Genomic DNA, 19,883 nt, shown 5'->3' with positions numbered 1-19,883 from the left:
TACTTGTCAAGGACAATAAAGAATGATGTAATAGAAAGGTCAACCTTGTGTCATTTAGCTACAGGATGCTTGATGAAATGAAGTTCTACAAATTAAAGCAACAAAGAAGAACTTTAGGATGGGTAAAAGTTTCTCCAGTGCATCTTCCAGCAGGAAATCTGAGATTCAGAACAACTTATATTTTGGCTGGTAATCCTTGATCATGGGGTGATCCAGAAATAAACTACAGGCTTCACAGTGAGAGCATTTCAAAGCTGCCCTGCAGTAGATCAGCGCACCCAGGGAAAGGCAAGAGATGAATACTAAAGGGGATTTTCTGTACTGAGACTTACTCAAGGAGAGAACTCTTTGCAGCATTATTGTTTTGTTTCAGAAACCATCAGGTAATGCAACTGTGCATGCTTTAAATTTACTTATCTTATGCAGAATCTATTGACGTGTTATGGGTTGTGAAAAAACTTCCTCCTATAATATTTTGTAAACTAACCAAGACTTTTTTTAAAACGCTCATCAGTTAAATTTAATTTGGAAATGGTTGGAAAGAATCATAGCTGCATAGTTTATTTACTTTTCCTTTACACAGAATGTGCACTTGGAATGTTTGCATGTCTTGTTTCTAAGGCACATGGAAAGATAGTTGCTGATGTTGTTGTGACATATTTAAGGTACTGTAAAGTGAATGCAGTGTACCAGGTATAGAGTAAACTAGCAAAATGATATTAGCAAATGGTTCCCTTCACTTATATCTCTGAAGTTGTTATTGCACTTAACTCTGTACTGGGATCCAGTTTGGTAAGAAATAAACCCTTTGCATCAAAGAGTTTGTGCAGACTCATGGTTTGACGGCATTGTGAGATATGCCAAGCTTACTTCATAAACAGTTAGACATGTTCTGACAGCTGGGGCTGAAATGGATTTGTTTACCTGGAAAGTTCCATCTGGAAGCCTATAGTTGCTTTATTCTGCATCGTGCTATAACTTGACCGGCTTGCATCAACCGTTATTGCAAAAGTATACTTGGCTGCTGCTGCTGCTGCTGCTGCCCTACATTATTTGTTTTCCCTCTAAACACGGTAATTCTGCATGGTTTCAAATGGAAAATCTTTTCATTGTTTAAAAAGCCCATGATATCCTTAGCAGTAAACTGCCATAATTTACTCGGAAAATTGCAGAGGTTTGACTGGCAATTTACCCAAAAAAAAAAAAAAAAAGCCAGATTCCCAACTGGTGTAAATCAGCGTAGCTCCATAGACTTCAACCCCATCTGAGGATCTGGCCCTAAAGCATGAAGACCTAAAGGCACAAGTAATGGCCTCGACCCCGCAAAGACTGAAGGACATACATAACTTTGCACATATGAGCAATCCTGTTAACTTCATATGTAAAGTTAAGTATGTGTGGAAGTGTTTGCTGAATTGGGGCCTTAAAAACTAAGAGAAAAAGAAACAGTAAGCCAAGAAATCCTCCTTAACTCTTTCATTTGGAGTCTCTTAATCTTGTTGTTGTTGTCAGCATGATCAATGCCATTTAATGAAGCATAAACCAAAGAAACTGAAGTTCTGTATCTACCTACAAGTTGAGCAGAGTGAAATCAGTGCTAAGGCAAGATCCCCTCCACTGCTCCTTTAATGACCTCTTCATTATCCTTGACCTACTATCACCTTTTCTAACAGTAAGCTGCAATGCTGCTTTCTTGAGTCTTTTGAACAGGGACTGGCTGTCTTGATACATTATGTTTTATGGGAGGTGCGTTCAGAGGCGACTTGTCGTTTCATATAAATTGTCATACTTAGTCACTAATTGTACTGAACGGTGGTTCAAGAAGTTAATGACCAACTTTTTATTCCCTATACTAATATTATTTATTTGCATTGGGTAGTGGCTAGAGGACCCACTCAGGGATCAGGGCCCCATTTTGCCAGCCACTACACACACACACACATACAACAAAAAGGAGGTCTCTGCTCCAAAGAGCATACAGTCCTATAATAATGATAACTACAGATGTCCATGGTTTTTTCCACAGAGGCAGATGGTGAGTCTTTACTCACATTGGTGAGCAGTTACTCACATGAGTAGCAACCTTGATTTCAGTGGGACTACTCATACATAACTGCTCATTCATGCAAAGAAGGAAGTCATGACCTGGCCTACAATGTTAGCACTTCATTCCTTACCATGTACTTTTGTCTCTGTTTACGCGTAACATATCCATGTACATTATGGGTCTGATCTTCTATGCCTTACTTAGACAAACTTTCATTGAAATCAATCCAATAAAAAGAAGAAGAATACTTAGCAAGGGGGAACTCTGCCTGTGCTGAAAGTGCAGGAGCAGACCCTACGTGGAGATGGCTGTGAATTAAAACCCAGGAGGATCTTGTTAGACTGAGATATTAAATTATAGCACAGTCAGCAAAATGGTACAATGAAAGAAGAGATCAGTAATGCAGCAATTCAGAATAGAGGCAAAGGGTTTTGGTAATGAATAGTGATGGGCAAAACGCCTCAACATTCAGATTCTGTTCCTATCAGGCACAATAGGTTCATCATAATTGTGTGAGCACAGGCTCTTGTGAGATTCTCAGTATTGCTTGAGAATTCAGGGGACATTCAGAAGTTCAAATCCAAATAAAATGTAGTCATTTTAACAGTTAAACCAGTAGTTTGAAACCTACAAGCAAGATTCATTTTCAATATGAAGAGATGGCTTGAATTGATTCTTACTTTAACTAAACTGGTTCAACCATTCCTAGCCACAAAAAGTTTTGATGGCACTAATTTCCCTTGCAGTGGATGTGGAATATTCAGTTTATAGGGGGCATTCATAAGGTCATTTTGGTAGCTCACCACTAAATTAAGGCAGCTCAGCTACATATCAGAAAAGCATTGTGAGAGGGAACAGTAACTTACCAGCTCTTGTGCGGCAGTAGACTGCAGGTTGGCTCCAGTCTGTAGAAAGAGAGAGGAAGGCCTGCTTCTTGCCTCAGCAGACTTAGTTCTGATACACCTGTTGCCCAGTCTTAAAATGGAGCAGTTTTGTTTTCTATCTTTGGTGGATTCTTGCTTAACTAGTCCTCAGGAGAAGTGTGTGTCCAGGCAGGATGTGGATGAAGGTGGTCATTTGCTGGTGCACAAAACAGGGAGACTGTTCTAAACATAAGGCACGTCATGAGGACAGGCATGTGGGCCAAGATTTTCAAAACTAGGGATGCCTTTTGTAATTCCAGACACTCACTGAGGTGCCTACATAAGGACAATAGTAGCCTAACTTGAGGCACCCATGCCTGAAATCCTTGGCCACAGGCAGGAGCTTGAGAAAGATGCAGAGGGGGCAGCAGATGGAAGGGGTGGGTCTGTCTGAGCAATGGGAGTCAGAGGGGGAGGAAGAAGATAAGAGAGCAAAAGAGAGAAGGAATGGAGTTATGTGGAGTGGAGTTATGCAGAGCCTTCTGGGCCCAAACCCTACCCATATACTACCCATATGCTGTGGGTGCAGAGGGCCCCTGACACAGCTGAATTGGCATGATTCCTCTACATGAGTAGAGCAGCATGTCTACACAGCAGATCATGCACACTGTTTGTGCCAGAGCTAACTCTCTGGGGGCAGGATGGTGACAGGCAGCATTTGGGGCTGGCTGGGGTTGGAACATCCAATGCTATGATGATTCTCGCAAAAGAGGCATGATATGGAGCCTATTCCAACCCTTTTGCTGAAGTTGAATGGAAAAAAAGGATTCCTTCCACCTCCCGCTCTGAAGGGCCCCAGCATCTAGTCACGTTACTTAGCTCTGGGCCATGGTGATTTGGGATTATTTATTGTTATTTATTTGTTTAGCAAGGACAATATAACTTGTGATGCAGGATCGAAAGCGCCTATTTGTTTGGTTATGATGACACCTCTGCTTTAGAGTACAGTTGTCCGGTAAAAATGTGACCTTGCTGTCAGAGCCCTGGATGTGCATGAAAAGAGAGACCTATTAGCAGAGAATGAGTGAGAATCAAATCTGGACTCTCGTCAGTAAGGAATCAGAATGTCCTCAGCTTTCTGTTACTTCGAGCCTGTCTGAAAATTCCTAGAAGTCAGGAATTTGGCTTTGGCTCCCTCATCCTTGGTCCTGCGAGTTCGATGAGAGAAACATGACTTACTAGTAAAAAAACTTTCTCTATTTTGGGCCCCATACCATTTCTCTCTGCAGGATGAGTCAGTGGTTGGAGCCGCTGCCAACGCTGTTGTTTCTGCACTCGCTGGGACTCTTGTCATAATATTTAGATAAGCGGAGAGCATCAATATGGATTTTTTTGCAAGTGGGTGGGATTGCTTAACCCATACAGAAGACGCAAGAGAGAAAATAAGAGCCGTCCCAAAATTCATGATCCCATATACCCCCCATTACACACTCTGCAGGTGATGAACCAAAAGAAAAAGGGGGAGAAGGACACTAAGAAATTACCTTCATGTCTAGGTTGTATGAGGCTTTCTATCATACAAAATGCCATCCAGCTACTTTGCCATGTACAGTCAGACAATGCGGTCTCCATACATCCACAGCACACAGACACCAGCCGCCAAGCAAGTACAGTGGATGATGGAGTGTAAAACAGCAGAGCAACATGTCAGGAGTTCAACTAGCCCGGGGCAAAGAGAGCCATTGGGGGAAGGTCTGTGTCATGGTACTTGACTTGTCTGTGGCACTAATGTCAAAGCATGGATAGGTAACAGAGTGGCTGAGAAGGGAGGTAGGGCCACTGTGGCTCTGTTCCTGCAGCTGTCAGCTGTTTGGTGGCTTGGCACAGATCCCTTGGATGCACAGGGGTCATAGCACTGGCCTGAGGCTGTCACTGCCTGTGTGCCAGCTATCACTGAAGACAATAATCAAATATCAGCCTTGTGAGATCTGGCATAAAACAGGGTTGAAGAACTTCAAGCCTCCAACCTTTTACTTAGACAACTGTTGTGGGGTACAGTTTGCATATTGTACTCCTTAATAGTCAGATTACCACTCCCAGCATGATTGAATACGTACAAAATCAAGGGTAACTCTCCGCCCTTAACTTTCCCTCTTTTGCTTTTGTGGTGCTTGGAGGCTGAGATCAATGCAGGCAGTAATCACATGTGTTATATACCCTGTGGCACTTTGCACAGCCATTATAAATGAGAATAAAGGTGAGTCCTTAAATCCACATTTCCTTGCTTTTGTAGGTTTTACTCAGGCTCTTAAATTTAATGGTAATCAGAGAAAACATCCCACGTCTCAATGGAAATATGAATAGAGACCGTCTTCACCGATTTTGACATATCCCTCCGCCACTGTAAAATCGAGCATCAGGGCTGTCTCCTCTGCCCTACAGACAAAGTCTATAAAGGTTGCTTAGAGCAGTGGTAACATATTGTAGCTGGAACATGAAATACTTTAAGTTCATGGGACCATAGTGATATGCCTGTGTGCCTGGCTCTGATGCACCACTGCTGCTCACATTCTATGCATCTGTACTTGCCATAACCCCTACCAGAGGGTTATGTTCTCCTCTAGCTGCAGTCTAGTGATCCAGAGATCGAAATGGAGAGTGCACAGTTACACAGGGGGCTGGCAGAGCAGAGTTCTTGGCCTAGTAAACTGGTACAGACACCTAGAGTGATTGGGAATGAATGGTGGTCTAGAGCAACAAAAGGTTATATGGCTCCCTACAGTATGTGCGTGAGAGAGAGACTCTGGGGCAAGAGGGGTGGGCATTTACCAGTGTGCTTAGAGCAGTACAAATGCTACAGGCCTGTCAGTGCCTGACATCTCTCCCAAGAACCCAGGCTTTTCTCTTCTGTTAGACCTTGCACACAGCTTTACAAAGTAGCAGCCGTGTTAGTCTGTATACGCAAAAAGAAAAGGAGGACTTGTGGCACCTTAGAGACTAACCAATTTATTTGAGCATAAGCTTTCGTGAGCTACAGCTCACTTCATCGGATGCATTCAGTGGAATAGGGACATTCCGTTCAGTGGAATGCATCCGATGAAGTGAGCTGTAGCTCACGAAAGCTTATGCGCAGATAAATTTGTTAGTCTCTAAGGTGCCTCAAGTCCTCCTTAGCTTTACAAATGTGACTCCTCACCCCAATTTTGAGCGAGCCCGTTATTTTGCTTATGGCGGCCTACAAAATACTTGGGAAAAGTCGGTTGCAATCGAACAGTCAGGAGAGCACCTAAAAAGGGATGCAACGTAATAGCCCTAATGAGAGGCCCTCATGGATCCTGCAGAGCTGATGGAGATCTGCACCAATGAGACTCAGTGCAAGGAAAAGGGACTCACCAGCTTTCAGATATCAGAACAGGGTGACCAGATGTCCCTATTTTATAGGGACAGTCCTGATATTAGGGCTTTTTCTTATATAGGCGCCTATTACCCCCCATTGCTGTCCCGATTTTTCACACTTGCTGTCTGGTCACCCCATATCAGAAGTTCTCTTTTGGCACAGTTGCACCTGGCTCTTGTTTCGCTATTAGAAACCCCATTGCTAGCGAAGTCATTTCCACTAGAGTAGCAGCATTAACCAGCTGTTTGCTTTTTCAGCCTTGTGCATTACTTCCTCTAAGGAGCCCCTTCCTGGGTCTCTCCCACTCCCAGTAAGCTGCTTTTAAGCATCTTGGGAGGGTAGCGACCTGCCTTTAAGGATTAACCAACAGGGCACTTCTGCAAGCCCATCAGATTTTTTTCTTTCTTTAAATGCAACCTCTCCTTATTTCTCCCAAACAGGTGATTATCTAGGAGTCATATTCACTCCTCTGCTAGTGCCAGAAGGAGGAATGCTGTCCCCGCTGCATGCTCCTTTCTTCCCCCTCCCCCAAATCCTATGGGAGACACACGGGTGGTTTTAATGTTGGGGCTTAGTGTACATTTGAGGAAGGAAGGAGACAGGGTGGAAGACACACTGTACAGCATGCTCCCATCCAAGTGGATATGTGAAATGAACTGGAGCTCTTTGAGCCCAATTGTCCACCAGTCAGCGCCTTGTATAGTCTCATATACCGTACCTGCAGAGAGTGAATGCAAAGCAGGCATCAATCACTGCCATTCAAATTGGGTAGCATTTTACACCCTCTTTGCACACGTGTAAATGAGTGCACAAAGTGTGGGGGCAGCAGAGAATCAGCCCTTGTGTCTGCACGGCCCTGAAAAGCCAGGGATTTAGCACAGGCTAGGGGTGGATGATCAATGGGAACATGGGCCTGCAGAAGTGCTGCTGTCAGGAGAGGGAGCAGATGTGCAGAAGTGAAACTGACCAGTATCTTTTTTTGTTGTTCAAGCTGAGTGCACTACAGAAAGTAACCTAATAGCCTAAAGGGTGAAAAGGGCATGGCAGGCCAGCTCCTCAGCTAGTGTAAATGGGATTAACTCCATGGAAATCAACAGTTATCTTGCTTTACACCATCTGGGGATCTGGCCCAGCAACTTTCATCTTCAATAATCAAAGACAAGTAAGAGTAACACAGAGGGGGGACATGTGAATGTTTTCTTTGATTCATTTTTAAACTGACAGTGTTTTCTTAATCCCTTGGGGCATTTCCACTACATCTTATTGCCCAGAGGTGCCCTCACCTGAAGGAAGCAGAAGAAAGTCTGCTTTACTCATTTGTAACTTCTCCCATTTAGCAAGAGATAAATTAGCTGGGTCCGCGAGGTGCAATTATTATAAGAGGGCTAAAAGAGAAAAAAAGAAATCAAGCCCATTAAATTTAAATGTTGCTTCTAGTGGATTCATTAAAATGTGTTTTCTCCTCGACTGAAAATATGCTAAGGACTCTGGTCAGTATAAGTCAAGGGGCAGATCTGACCCTGGACACAAAATGGTTGAACGTCACTTGCACATTTTCAAGATTTTGATTTTTACAGTTTCTTCTTATCCCCTGGTACTAGGCAAGCAGAGGATGGCTACAAAGATCACGGCCACAACAAACACCCAGAGAAAAACAATAGGTCATGAAGAGTACAGTCTGTACAGTAGCATGAGTGAAGACGAGCTTATTCAGCTGGCCATAGAACAGAGCTTGACAGAAGATCCCTCAGGTCAGTCAGCTGCCCAGAGTCATCAGAAATCGGTCATGACAGCCCCCGGAGAGCCACCTACGTTGACTCGTCCTTGCTCTCATAACCCACCAAACCAGATTTATCCTTGGCACAGGTGAGTGTGTGAGTGGCTGGAGCTGTCACAAAGCCCACAGTGGAAAATGGCTTTCTAAACAGGTTTATAGACCAGCACGGAAACGCGTTTAACAGACCAGTTTGTAATTAATTTACAGTGGTCAACTTCTGATCTCATTGCCACTGGGGTAGGTCCACTGGAGTCAGTGGCATTACTCTGGCCTGACACCATTGTCAATTAGATTAGAACTCGGGCCCGAATGTCGGCTAAAAGTTGTGGATCTTTGCAAAACACTGGACCAGTCCTGCAACCTTTTCTTACCTAAAGAGACCTCACTCAGGTGGCAGCCTCATCACGCCGCAGGGAGCAGAGTGCTTTCCTGAGTTAGTTCTAGTCAGGTGAGGCTTGCAAAATTTTTATGAAAAAATGTGGAATGGTTCTGATTTCCCCCCCCACACACACACAAAAGAACCAAACTACGTATATAAAACACACGGCTGTAAACACGACTGAGATGTCACAAACGTATTGCTTTTGTTTACTTCGGCACAAATTCTGAGCTCATGTACCCCCAGGTGCACCCGAGTAACTCCACGTCTAGGCAGACCCCTCTTACCACACAATGTCGCACTCGGGGCCAATGCCTAAGCAGCCCACTGGGTTACAGGAACCTGCTGTTTTAAAAAGCAAACATTTGTGATTTTCATTTTTAAAAATGAAAAATTCTCAAAAAAGATGGAAAAGGTCATTAAAAAAATCCAAATAATCAAAAAATAAAAGGTGTGTTTCAAACCCTGCAAAAGAACAACAATTTGTATATATTTTGTGTATTTTTGACAGCTGTAATTGTAATCTTATGACGCCACATTTATTACAGGCCCCCAAACAATGTGATGGGTGTCATGGGTGTTTTATATACACAGAGTGAAATCCTGGCAAAATTTCCATTCATTTAAATGGGGCCAGGATTGTACCCACTGTGATTGTTGTAGTGTTACACGATCTGGTGGAGGTACTTCTGTACGGCGCCTGATATAAGACCTGTTGTGTGGCTTGGTCATGTTGCTTAGTGTCTGAAGTGGGGATCTGATATGGGGCAGCTTCAGGGCAGATCTGTCAGCTTTGGCCCTGCACTCCGAAGGGTCCCTTGCCTCCTGCTGATTTTAGCACAGGACACCATCTGCTGCTTTGCACACTGACTGATGCTCTCCCACCTCTGCCTGAGCTCAGCAGTTTAGAGCTCCTATGCTCTGCAAGGGCACAGCCTGCCCACCCTATTACTAGGCAGGTATGGGAGCCTGCATGAAGGTTTGTGGCCCCAGGTCTTTAGCTGGCCTTGGACCTTGGTAGGGTAAGGTCCAGCATGAGGCCCGTTGCTGAATGCACAGTGCTAATGACCCTATTTCAGCCCCTCACCAGGCTTCCTCATCTGACTGTGCTCTCAGATCCTCCTTTCCTTGAGGTGAAGAATGTCATCTAGCTCTGTATCTTCCTCCTGTGTAGTGTGGGGGGGTTAACCTCATTGTTGTCTTATATGGTCATTCAAATCCCCTGACACTTCCTCAGTGGGCCAAAAATAATTCAGAGCTGAGAGAGCAGCTGAGTTCTGCACAGAGCAAGCCGTGGCCATCTGCTTTCATTCAAAGCCCCGGCGGCAGGCTCCTTCTCTCTGTGTGTCTCTTTTGGCTCCTGCCTTTATTAAGGGGCCTGAAAATGACCTGCTTCTCATATGCAGAGTATTTCTCTTTATTTCATTCGTGCCATCGCTACTCCAGGTTGGCAGCCCAGTCCGGAGGCCAAGCTCCAGGGTCATCTTGGGGGGTCAGACGAAGGTACAACGGCAGCCTGTTCATCACCCCCCAGCCTGTGTAAGTGTCTCCGTCTCGCTGTGTCTTGCTCCAAATTAGCCTTGTTGTCTGTCTGCCCTCACTCGCCAGCTGGAGGCTTTTGGGTGGCGGGGGTTGTGGCGTTATGTGTGTTGGGAGGAATGCATAGTACTGCCTGAGGGAATCGTATTCATTTCCTCCCTTGTCCACCCTACCTGCCCTCTCCTGCCCGCTCCCGAGCCCTCTACACACACTCAGTCACTCCTGGGCTATTCAGCCCTACGGCTCCCCGCACTCTACTGTGCAGGCTTCTGTGGGTCCCTAGACATCTGTGAGATGACAGGGGAGAGAGGAAAAGGGATGTGTGTGTTGTGGTTTATTTATACACACTGGCTTCCATGTCGCAATCACAACGGAATCAGGCGGGTGTTATTTTTAACTGCATCATGAAGTTCAGAGTTCGAGCCTGGGAAACAGGAACATAAACATGTCAAAGGGCATCAAATCTGAGTGAAGAAGCCTGATCCTTATCAATGCGCTTGGTCAATGTGTTCAGGACAGCTTGAGCCTCATCTGTTCACTGTACAGGGCTCCTATGTGCAAGGGTACATGTCCTCTCCCATGCTCTCAAGAGGGGCCGTGGTGTTCCTCCTCGCGGGCTGTGGCTCTGACCCTAAGGGGGAAGCTGCCATTGCAGGCTGGACTTCTTCCTTGTGAAAGAGAGTAATCGTGCTTGGCTGAGTACAGGTACTGTTGGGGAAAACTGCTGGATAGGTTAGATAGAGAGATCAGACAGGGAAGATGTAGCAGGGGGAGGGGACCAAACTGTGCCCATACTCCCGTGAAAGTGCTGGGGGGAGTGAGACCACCTGCATGGTGTTTGCATGTCACAATGCCTGTGAGGATGTGTTGAGGAGAGTGCACTGAGCACTCACTGCAGAAAGAGGCAACCTAAATTACCCTGCCTACCTGCTTGTGGGTGCTAGCAGGAATGTGACTGGGTATGTGTATGTGTGGGAGCCTTGATCACACCCCCAGTTAATCTGGCCATGCCCTTACGAACCCCCATATGCTCAGGGAGAGCCAGTAGCATCATTCTGCCTGGGGCCTGAATGGGGTGCTGGGAAGAGAAGATGGTTCCTGTACCATTTGTGCTCCAGCCCACCTGCTCTGGACTACTCAGAATAGACCCCATCCCGAATCGCTCTTGCAGTTGGAATTCAGCCGCCTGCTACCTGCCTTAGAGATGCAGTAACTAGTCTGAGCAGTTCACAAGATTCAGGGTTTTTTTTAAAACTGCCCGCTTCCTTCCTGCTCCTGCTGCAGAAGTTGTCCTGTTTCTGACAGAAACCAAGCAGCAGAGTGTTTATTCTTTTATAAAAAGAAAAGGAGTACTTGTGGCACCTTAGAGACTAAGCAATTTATCTGAGCATAAGCTTTCGTGAGCTACAGCTCACTTCTTCGGATGCATACTGTGGAAAGTACAGAAGATGTTTTTATACACACAGACCATGAAAAAATGGGTGTTTATCACTACAAAAGGTTTTCTTTCCCCCCACACCCCACTCTCCTGCTGGTAATAGCTTATCAAAAGTGATCACTCTCCTTACAATGTGTATGATAATCAAGGTGGGCCATTTCCAGCACAAATCCAGGGTTTAACAAGAATGTCTGGGGGTGGGAGGAAGAGAAAACCTTTTGTAGTGATAAACACCCATTTTTTCATGGTCTATAAAAACATCTTCTGTACTTTCCACAGTATGCATCCGATGAAGTGAGCTGTAGCTCACGAAAGCTTATGCTCAAATAAATTGGTTAGTCTCTAAGGTGCCACAAGTACTCCTTTTCTTTTTGCGAATACAGACTAACATGGCTGCTACTCTGAAACCTATTCTTTTATACTGACCAGCTGTGCTGCAGGCAATCACACAAGGGCTCCAATGAGACACTCATTAAACTTTCTGTGCTGCAGTGGAGTCTGCTTGGCTAGTGCATCTAGGGCCTGGTCCAGCAAACCCCTTACTGACACCAGTAGTTTTTATTCAAAGAACAACTCATGGGAATGAAGACTACTCACCTGGGTGAGGGGTTTTCAGGAAGGTGCCTTTAGGGATTTTCTAAAGAGCTAAGGGGCAGATTTTCAAGAGCTCAGATACCATATAAATATTTTAAAAAGGACCGGTTTTTCACAACTGTTCTGCATTCAGCAGCTCCCATTGTGATTCCTACAGACAGATTTTCAAAGGAACTCAACATTCGGAAAATCTGGCCACTTATTTTGGTGCCTAAGTGGAAACTGAGCATTTTTTAATACCTAGTCCTTACTGTGTTGTGTTTGGAGTTTCATTGGGGTGGACAGCTTTTCTCTTCCCCTCCTTAACTCAATGGACGTGATTTCAGATCTTTACACAAAGGTTCAGGTATTGATCTGAACTACATTGCTGACTTCTTAGAAACTGGACCAGCTGTCTTCTCAGAAGAGGCTCTCTTGTGAGGTTCCCAGCACTTTCTGCTTTCCACAAGAACAATCCCTCATGGTATTTCAGCGTTTCTACTTCTGGGCTCATTTCTTTTACACAATTAAGCAAACTTGTGCAAACCTCAGAAAGTTTGGTGCAGGTTAGGTGTGAGTTTGGAGCAAAGCATTGGGAAGAGGTTTCTGGACAGGTTTGACCATCCCGAGTTACCTTTTAGAGGAAAGCAGTACATGGGAGTACAATCACATAGTACTATAGAGCTAGTGTCCATTGCAGCCAGTGCACCCCAGAGCCACCAAAATCTTGCCATTTTAGTTTGCATATGTGGGCTCTAGGCTTTAAACCGTCTTGGTTTAAAAAAAAAAAAAAAAGCTTTACTGTAATGCTGCAAAATGTCATTGGTTTTCAACATTGTTTTAAAGAGAGCTGGATCCTGTAGTGGAAGCAATCAAGGAAGGAGATGAAAGTGCCTTGCTCAATATGATGAAATCAGGGAAGAACCTTTCCGAACCTAACAAGGATGGTTGGCTACCACTGCACGAAGCTGCCTACTATGGCCAAGCAGGCTGCCTGAAAGTGTTGCAAAGAGGTTAGTAAAATAAAAACAGCTGATTACAAATGGAAGAAAAACTAAAAATATCAGCCAAAAAGAAGAAAATATAACCACTCCCATGTTCTGTTCACGGCATACACACAGAGACAGATTAATACTCTTGCTGAAAGGTTGTACTTGTAACACTACTTTATTTCTTAGATAACACACAAGAACCTAAAACCACAGGGGGACAAAGCAGGCTGCTCCCTGAAACAGAGAGGCACAGCTCACTCCACCTGACTGTAGGCTAGCTGGCTGCAGACTGAGTGCTGCTAGGCCCAGATCACACACTTTCCTACAGACTGCAAGCAGGATCAGGAAAAATCCTGAAATTTAAAGTGACAAGCTACAATTTTAACAGAGTTTTAATACATCGCACCAACCTTTGTTCAGTTCCTAGCTAAAAGACCCTTTACTCAAGCTTTGTACATGTGTATGAATTTCACCTATTTGAATAAGCAGCTTGCAGTCTGTACATAATAAACAACAGTTAAGATCTTAAGTGCTGATTGATATCTGTCGCTATTCTGGGTTGATGTAGGCTTGCCCCATATTATCTGGTTTCTTAGGGTATAAAATAGTGGTCTAGATCCTGAGCTGGTGTAAATCAATGTAATTCCAGAGAAGTCAGAGGAACTACACCAATATACTCCAGCTCAAGATCTGGCCTGGCCTCTGTTTGCTAATAGTTAATAATGGGGCTACTGGTTTACTTTTGGTTTCAAGTTCCCATTGGAGAACAGTTGCTCAATTGCTTTTTGAATCACCAGTTGCTATAGTCAACCTACATTTCTAACATTTTAACCTAATTTAGTGTCCGACCTATTATTCTCTAACCTATTTTATAGTCAATCTACAGGATGTTCTCAACCTACTTTGACTTTGTTTATTTGGGGTGAGGGGAGGGACCCTGAAGGATTTTGAAGGGTTAAAGTGCCTCGAAAAAGAAAATGCAGAGCACAGATTTTGGGTATCACAACACATGGATCTAAACACTATGCTCCAAGATGTCAAGTCAAAGGGCATGCTACATACCGATGGTCAGTAGGAGCACTGCTCTGGGGTGCACTGGCTTATGCTCTAACCCTTCCGGTTTATTTCTATTTCATCCAATAAATGGCACCGCCAGCACTGGCAGATACAAGTTGCACCTTTCTGATCCTCATGCAGACTCCCATCCTCTGCCTCCCCTCCCGCTGAAGACAGCATCATCACCCTTCCCCAGGCTTTCCACTGGGGCATGGCAGCTTTACATTGTGGCTCGGACTTCACTGGAGCCTCACCAGCAGAGTATGCCCAAGGGCCGCACTGAGTCATCCTGTTCTCAGGGAATACGTTGGCCACATCTTGCTCCTATCCCGTGCCAGTCACCTTTGCCGCTTGTGCTGATTGGTTATGAGCCCCTCAGTGAGAGAAGCTGGACTGCAGACACTCTGTGCAGTAACATGGTAAATTTTCCACCCCTTTGGGTCCTGGATTACCCCACCAGAGATGATGGTCTAGAGAGGGGCCTGAATTTACATCCAGATTTGGCTTCATAGCCAAACTTCCCCCAAAGCTCAGGATTGTTCAGATTTGGTGTTTCACTTTATCCCATGATACAGGCAGGCCCAGCCCCGAGTCCTCAACTTTGAATCCTCATCTGTACTTGATCTGCACTTCGAGGGGCTTGGCTGTTGTGTTCTGCTTCAGATCCGTTGCTAACATGCTGGTTAATTTCTCCATCAGTGAGATAAGGTGCCTCTTACTGATAACCAGAAAATGCATCACCTCTAAGGCTGAGTGTTAGCCAGCATGTATTGTTATGACTGTCTAAATCCAGGCCAGCTGTATAGATGAAAGCACTTTAATGTGTCAGCAAACTCATTCATGCATTTTTTTAGCGCAGCATTGATTTCTAATGCCATATTTACTGCAGCGTTAATATATGGAGTGATATGTAATGTCGTGATTTTATTTTCCTCTTTTAAAGAATCTTTCTTATCAGAGAGTTTTGGGTGGTGTTGCAGAGAATAGTGGAATCTGGTCTGGATGGCATGGCAAAGCCATCTCTTGGGTAATTTCTTAGCATTTGGTGTGTCATGTTTGAAATCATCATAGGAATGTAGAGCTGGAAGGGCCTCAAGTCACCTAGTCCATCCTCCCCACACTGAGACAGGACCAAGTATACTTAGCTCATCCCTGCCCCAAAATGTTTAGCAACAGAGTTCTTCGTTTCAGTTAGACAACATATGCTATATGCCTTACTAACTATGGAACAATGACATCTCATTAGCATACCCTGGAACCATTGATCAGCGTACGCTTCAGGAAGAGACACCGCTGTACATAGCAACAAGCAGGGGAAACCTGGACTGTCTACTTTCTTTGCTGCAAGCCGGGGCTGAACCTGATATTACAAACAAGTCCAGGGAGACTCCACTCTATAAAGGTAAATGGCCTGATTTTCAGAGGTGCTGAGCCCCCTAGATTTCAGCTGAAGTGGCAGGTGTTCAGCACCTCCAAAGATCAAGCCCATGTTGTTTCTATATGAGTATGTATGTGTTTTTTAAATTCAAAATTCAAAGCACCTATTAGATATCAGAACAAAAATAATTGAGAACACGTCAGTCGTTCACTTATAGTGTGGGCACAGGCACAAATGTACAGTATTTACTACAACAGATGTATGCTAATATGAAAAAATGCTATAAGGTATCCTGGGTACGCTACATTGTTGCTTTGTGTTGAGCACACTTTATTCAGCAAAGCCACACAAAATCCATGGAATCAGAGTTTGGAGAAGGAGAAGTTCTCTTAGGTCATCAGGTCCATCTCCTTGTGAATGGATGGTTCCCCATGGTACATTTTGTAGTGCTCTGTCTAGTGCCCATGGGACTCACTCTAGTGCTCTGACTAGCCTAGTCTTAAACGTATAGGCCCAGATTTTACAAAGTGGCCACTCTCTTTGAGTGCCTGGATTTATGGAGACCCAGCTTGACACTGGATTTTGAAAATCTGGCCCAAAATAGGCTACCAGATTTAAGGGACTGTTTCACTTTTCAGTAAATATAAAAGATGGGACAAAACATAGCATATGGAAGCACACCCAGCCTTAGAAAACTGTTACGAAAATTTACTAGTCTCAGCACAAAATCTGCTTGCTCACAGGTGGCAGTGTATTACCCAGGCAGCATATTACCTATTTCTTGGTGGGTCCCTTTAACTTTCTTATCACCAGCTCCACTGGGCATGGCTGCCAAAGTCTTTCAAAGTCAAAATGATCTTAAACTCAAACTTTGATAACCAACAGATTTCTTCCCAGTGCTCCTCCTGGCTGGAGGCATTTCTCACTTCTCTTCCAAGGCCTCACAAGGAGAACCCAGGTCACTCCTGCTCCTTCTGTGAGTAAGGGTTGAAGGCTTACTAGCAGAACAATCTTTCCTTATGTGATGCCTTATGTGATGCCCTTCTCCAAGGGTTTTATTTTGACTGGTTGGAGGCTTGATTGGGAGAGAAAGGAGCATTGCCCCACCCTTCATTACAAGGCTCCTGGTGCCTTAAAGAGACAGTCATATCTTCTCAGCAAGACTCAGTCTTACCCCAAGACCTCTCCCCCTCCCCCCAGCCAGCTCCTCCTCCCCCCCAGCACCTCCTGGCTGCCGGCAGCCCCACCGATCAACTCCTCCCCCTCCCTCCCAGTGCCTCTACCCACCATGGATCAGCTGTTCCACAGCATGCAGGAGGTGCTGGGAGGGAGGGGGAAGAGCGGGAATGGGACACGCTTGATTAAAGCTTTTTACAAAAGGAAAGTTGGGGGTGGAACTGAGTGGGAAGAAGCAGGGCAGGGGTGGAGCAGGGGCAGGAAGAGGCAGGGTGGGGATGGGGGCTTGAGGGAAGGGGTGGGATCAGGGGTGGGAGTGGGATCAGGGACAGAGCAGGGGTTGAGTATTCCCGGGGCAAAGAAGAAGCCGGCACCTGTGCCTGTGATTCTAGGTACCTCAGGTTCTAGCATGTTGTAATGGGGCACCCAGAACTGTGGCACCCAGAGTTAGTGGCCTCTTGAAAAGTTTGGCCTAAATGACCTGCTTTTTGTTGAAACAGCCTGTGAACGCAAAAACGTCGAAGCTGTAAGGATGCTGGTGCAGTACAATGCTGATGCAAACCACCGATGCAATCGGGGATGGACTGCTCTCCATGAGGCTGTCTCCCGGAATGACATAGAAATAATTGATATCCTGATCAAAGGGGGAGCCAAGATTGAAAGCAAGAACACCTATGGGATCACCTCTTTATTTGTGGCTGCCGAGGGTGGGCAGTTAGATGCTTTGAGATACCTTGCCAAGTGTGGTGAGTACAGTGGTGCTGTTCATTTGCTTTATATATTATGGCCTAAATATTCAAAAGTATCCACTAATTTTGGTTGGCTCAGTTTTTCAGTAGCCAACTGGAGATGAGACCTAGTTTTCAGAGGTGGTGAACACCTGTTGCTCCCATGGAAGCTTCTAGCAAGAACAGTCCACATGGGTGAGAAGGGGGTGCTGCTGGTTAGAATACAGGTGCACAATGATTGTGTTTCTTCAGTATCAATGGACACTCGGTTTAGAAGCAATTTGGTGCCCTTACTTTGTGCGGCAATGATAACACAAAAATTTTTGTGACTCTCACTGTACATGTGTATCATAAAAATTCAGGGACAGAAGAATAGGTCACAGACAGGGAAAGATAAGAATAAGATCAGAGTTAAATGTTAGCCAAGCACGGTCTGCTCATGAACATTCGGTAAGATATGACTTGAGCAAAGCTAGTTCTCCTCAAATATTATATCACTTTGTCCTGTTTTCCATAATGTTGAAGGTTCACAGTATGCAATGCTGTTGTACCTATGTCAGGATATTACAGAGACAATGTCAGTGAGGGAATATCTTTTATTGGACCAACTTCTGAAGTGAAATAAATAGATATTACCTCATCCACCTTGTCTCTCAGAAGGTCACAGGGAAGATATTTTTTTCCCATGGTCAAGGGACTCCCTCTTGTGGCATAGGGTAGTTCACTGAGGCTCTATTGTAGCTTTCAGCCATAGCCCTGAGTAGGAGTTTTGGAGCCACAGGTCTCCAGTGGGAGCAATGAGGGGCACAAAGCCTCCTAGAGCTCCACATCATGCAGAGAAAGTGCAGCATTGTTCATCTGTAGGAGGGTGCAGCGTACACTCCCTTTCTTGGACAGCCAGCTCTGTTGGCTGACAAGGTGGTAGGAGGGACCTTAGCTTGGTTCCTTCCCTCCCTATCCCTTTTCAAGTGGCTTGTGCTCCAGAAGGCAAGGATCAGTCTTTGAAATCTATGTGATTTTTGTCCGACCCTTTAGCAAGGGGCAAGAGGGGAGAAGACTTCTGGTACCTTCCACACTTGTACACCTGCGCTGGGGCTGGTCACCTCGTTATCCCCATTTTACAGAAGGCGATACCATACTCACCATTCCCACCTCATAGGGGTGCCAGGAGGATTAATGAGGAGGTGTTTGCAAATCACTTTGCAGTTGAAAAGCACTAAATACATTTATTAGTGTTAGGGAGGGGGGAGGATTTTAAAGTCCCTAGGTAAGGCCAAATCCTGCTCTCATTACTCATGTGAGGAGTTAGTCCCTTTGAAGTTACCATGTCTATTGTTGTGAGTAAGACAAGCAAGATATGGCCCAGGAAGAATATATTTCTTAGTCAGTCGGAGGAAGAATAAGAATATTTTGATTCTCATAATGAGTCAAGAAGTCACATCTCATATTACTTCCCCCCCAGAAAGGCCTTTTAGAATCCAGCTCTCTCCTGTAGTCCCATGAGTCTTTGTGCTCACTTCTTCTCAGGTGGGTTCATAACCTTAAAATCTCTCTTACACATGCACCAGAGCAGATTCCTGGCACTTCATGATGCATGTAAAACCAACCCTTTGGCTTCACCATCCCTTACAAAGAAATGATACATCGGCCCCTTTCAGCTGTGAACAGGCCAGCAAATACAAGGAGACCATGCTTAAGCCTGTCGTTAATGTCCAGTGCAAACAACAAATTTTATGTAGTTTATCAAATAATAAAGATTCTCAGCTGGTATAAATTGGTGAGGCAGCATTTAAGTTAATGGAGCTACACTGATTTACACCAGCTGGGAATCAGCCAATATGTGGTGTGTCAGTGTGTTTGTATAGATAGATAGAGTGGGCCTGATTCTCATTTACACTAAGGCCACTTACACCACTCTAGTCATGTAAAAGGACCTTAAAAGTGGATGCAAATATAATTATACTGAATATAATTTAATCTGTCTCCTTTACACTGCCAGAGCAGCGCAGCCTCCTTAGAGTAAAGGAGAATCAGACCCAGCATATAGAAATGTTGCATATAGAGTCCAGCGAAGGGCAACAAAAATGATTAGGGGTCTGGAACACATGACTTATGAGGAGAGGCTGAGGGAGCTGGGATTGTTTAGCCTGCAGAAGAGAAGAATGAGGGGGGATTTGATAGCTGCTTTCAACTACCTGAAAAGGGGTTCCAAAGAGGATGGCTCTAGACTGTTCTCAATGGTAGCAGATGACGGAACGAGGAGTAATGGTCTCAAGTTGCAGTGGGGGAGGTTTAGATTGGATATTAGGAAAAACTTTTTCACTAAGAGGGTGGTGAAACACTGGAATGCGTTACCTAGGGAGGTGGTAGAATCTCCTTCCTTAGAGGTTTTTAAGGTCAGGCTTGACAAAGCCCTGGCTGGGATGATTTAACTGGGAATTGGTCCTGCTTCGAGCAGGGGGTTGGACTAGATGACCTTCTGGGGTCCCTTCCAACCCTGATATTCTATGATTCTATGAAATATATTGATGAAATAAGAA

At 44.8% G+C, this 19,883-nt stretch overlaps 1 protein-coding gene across 1 annotated transcript in view; it reads left to right on the top strand.

Moving 5' to 3' along the window:
* Nucleotides 1-301: 301 nt before the first annotated feature.
* Nucleotides 302-19,883, top strand: part of ASB2 (ankyrin repeat and SOCS box containing 2) — a 39,711-nt gene continuing 20,129 nt past the window's right edge. Inside the window, exons 1-6 of the mRNA XM_073350707.1 lie at nt 302-383; nt 7,909-8,173; nt 9,910-10,002; nt 12,860-13,026; nt 15,308-15,463; nt 17,116-17,361. Of these exons, the coding sequence (XP_073206808.1) occupies nt 7,920-8,173; nt 9,910-10,002; nt 12,860-13,026; nt 15,308-15,463; nt 17,116-17,361 (916 nt within the window). The 5' untranslated portion in view covers nt 302-383; nt 7,909-7,919. The remainder of the gene's footprint in view (nt 384-7,908; nt 8,174-9,909; nt 10,003-12,859; nt 13,027-15,307; nt 15,464-17,115; nt 17,362-19,883) is intronic.

This window comes from Lepidochelys kempii, chromosome 6, assembly GCF_965140265.1.
Source record: "Lepidochelys kempii isolate rLepKem1 chromosome 6, rLepKem1.hap2, whole genome shotgun sequence".
Taxonomy (NCBI): domain Eukaryota; kingdom Metazoa; phylum Chordata; order Testudines; family Cheloniidae; genus Lepidochelys; species Lepidochelys kempii.
Note: the sequence above shows the minus strand (reverse complement) of the source record. Positions and strands in the feature narration are given on the sequence as shown.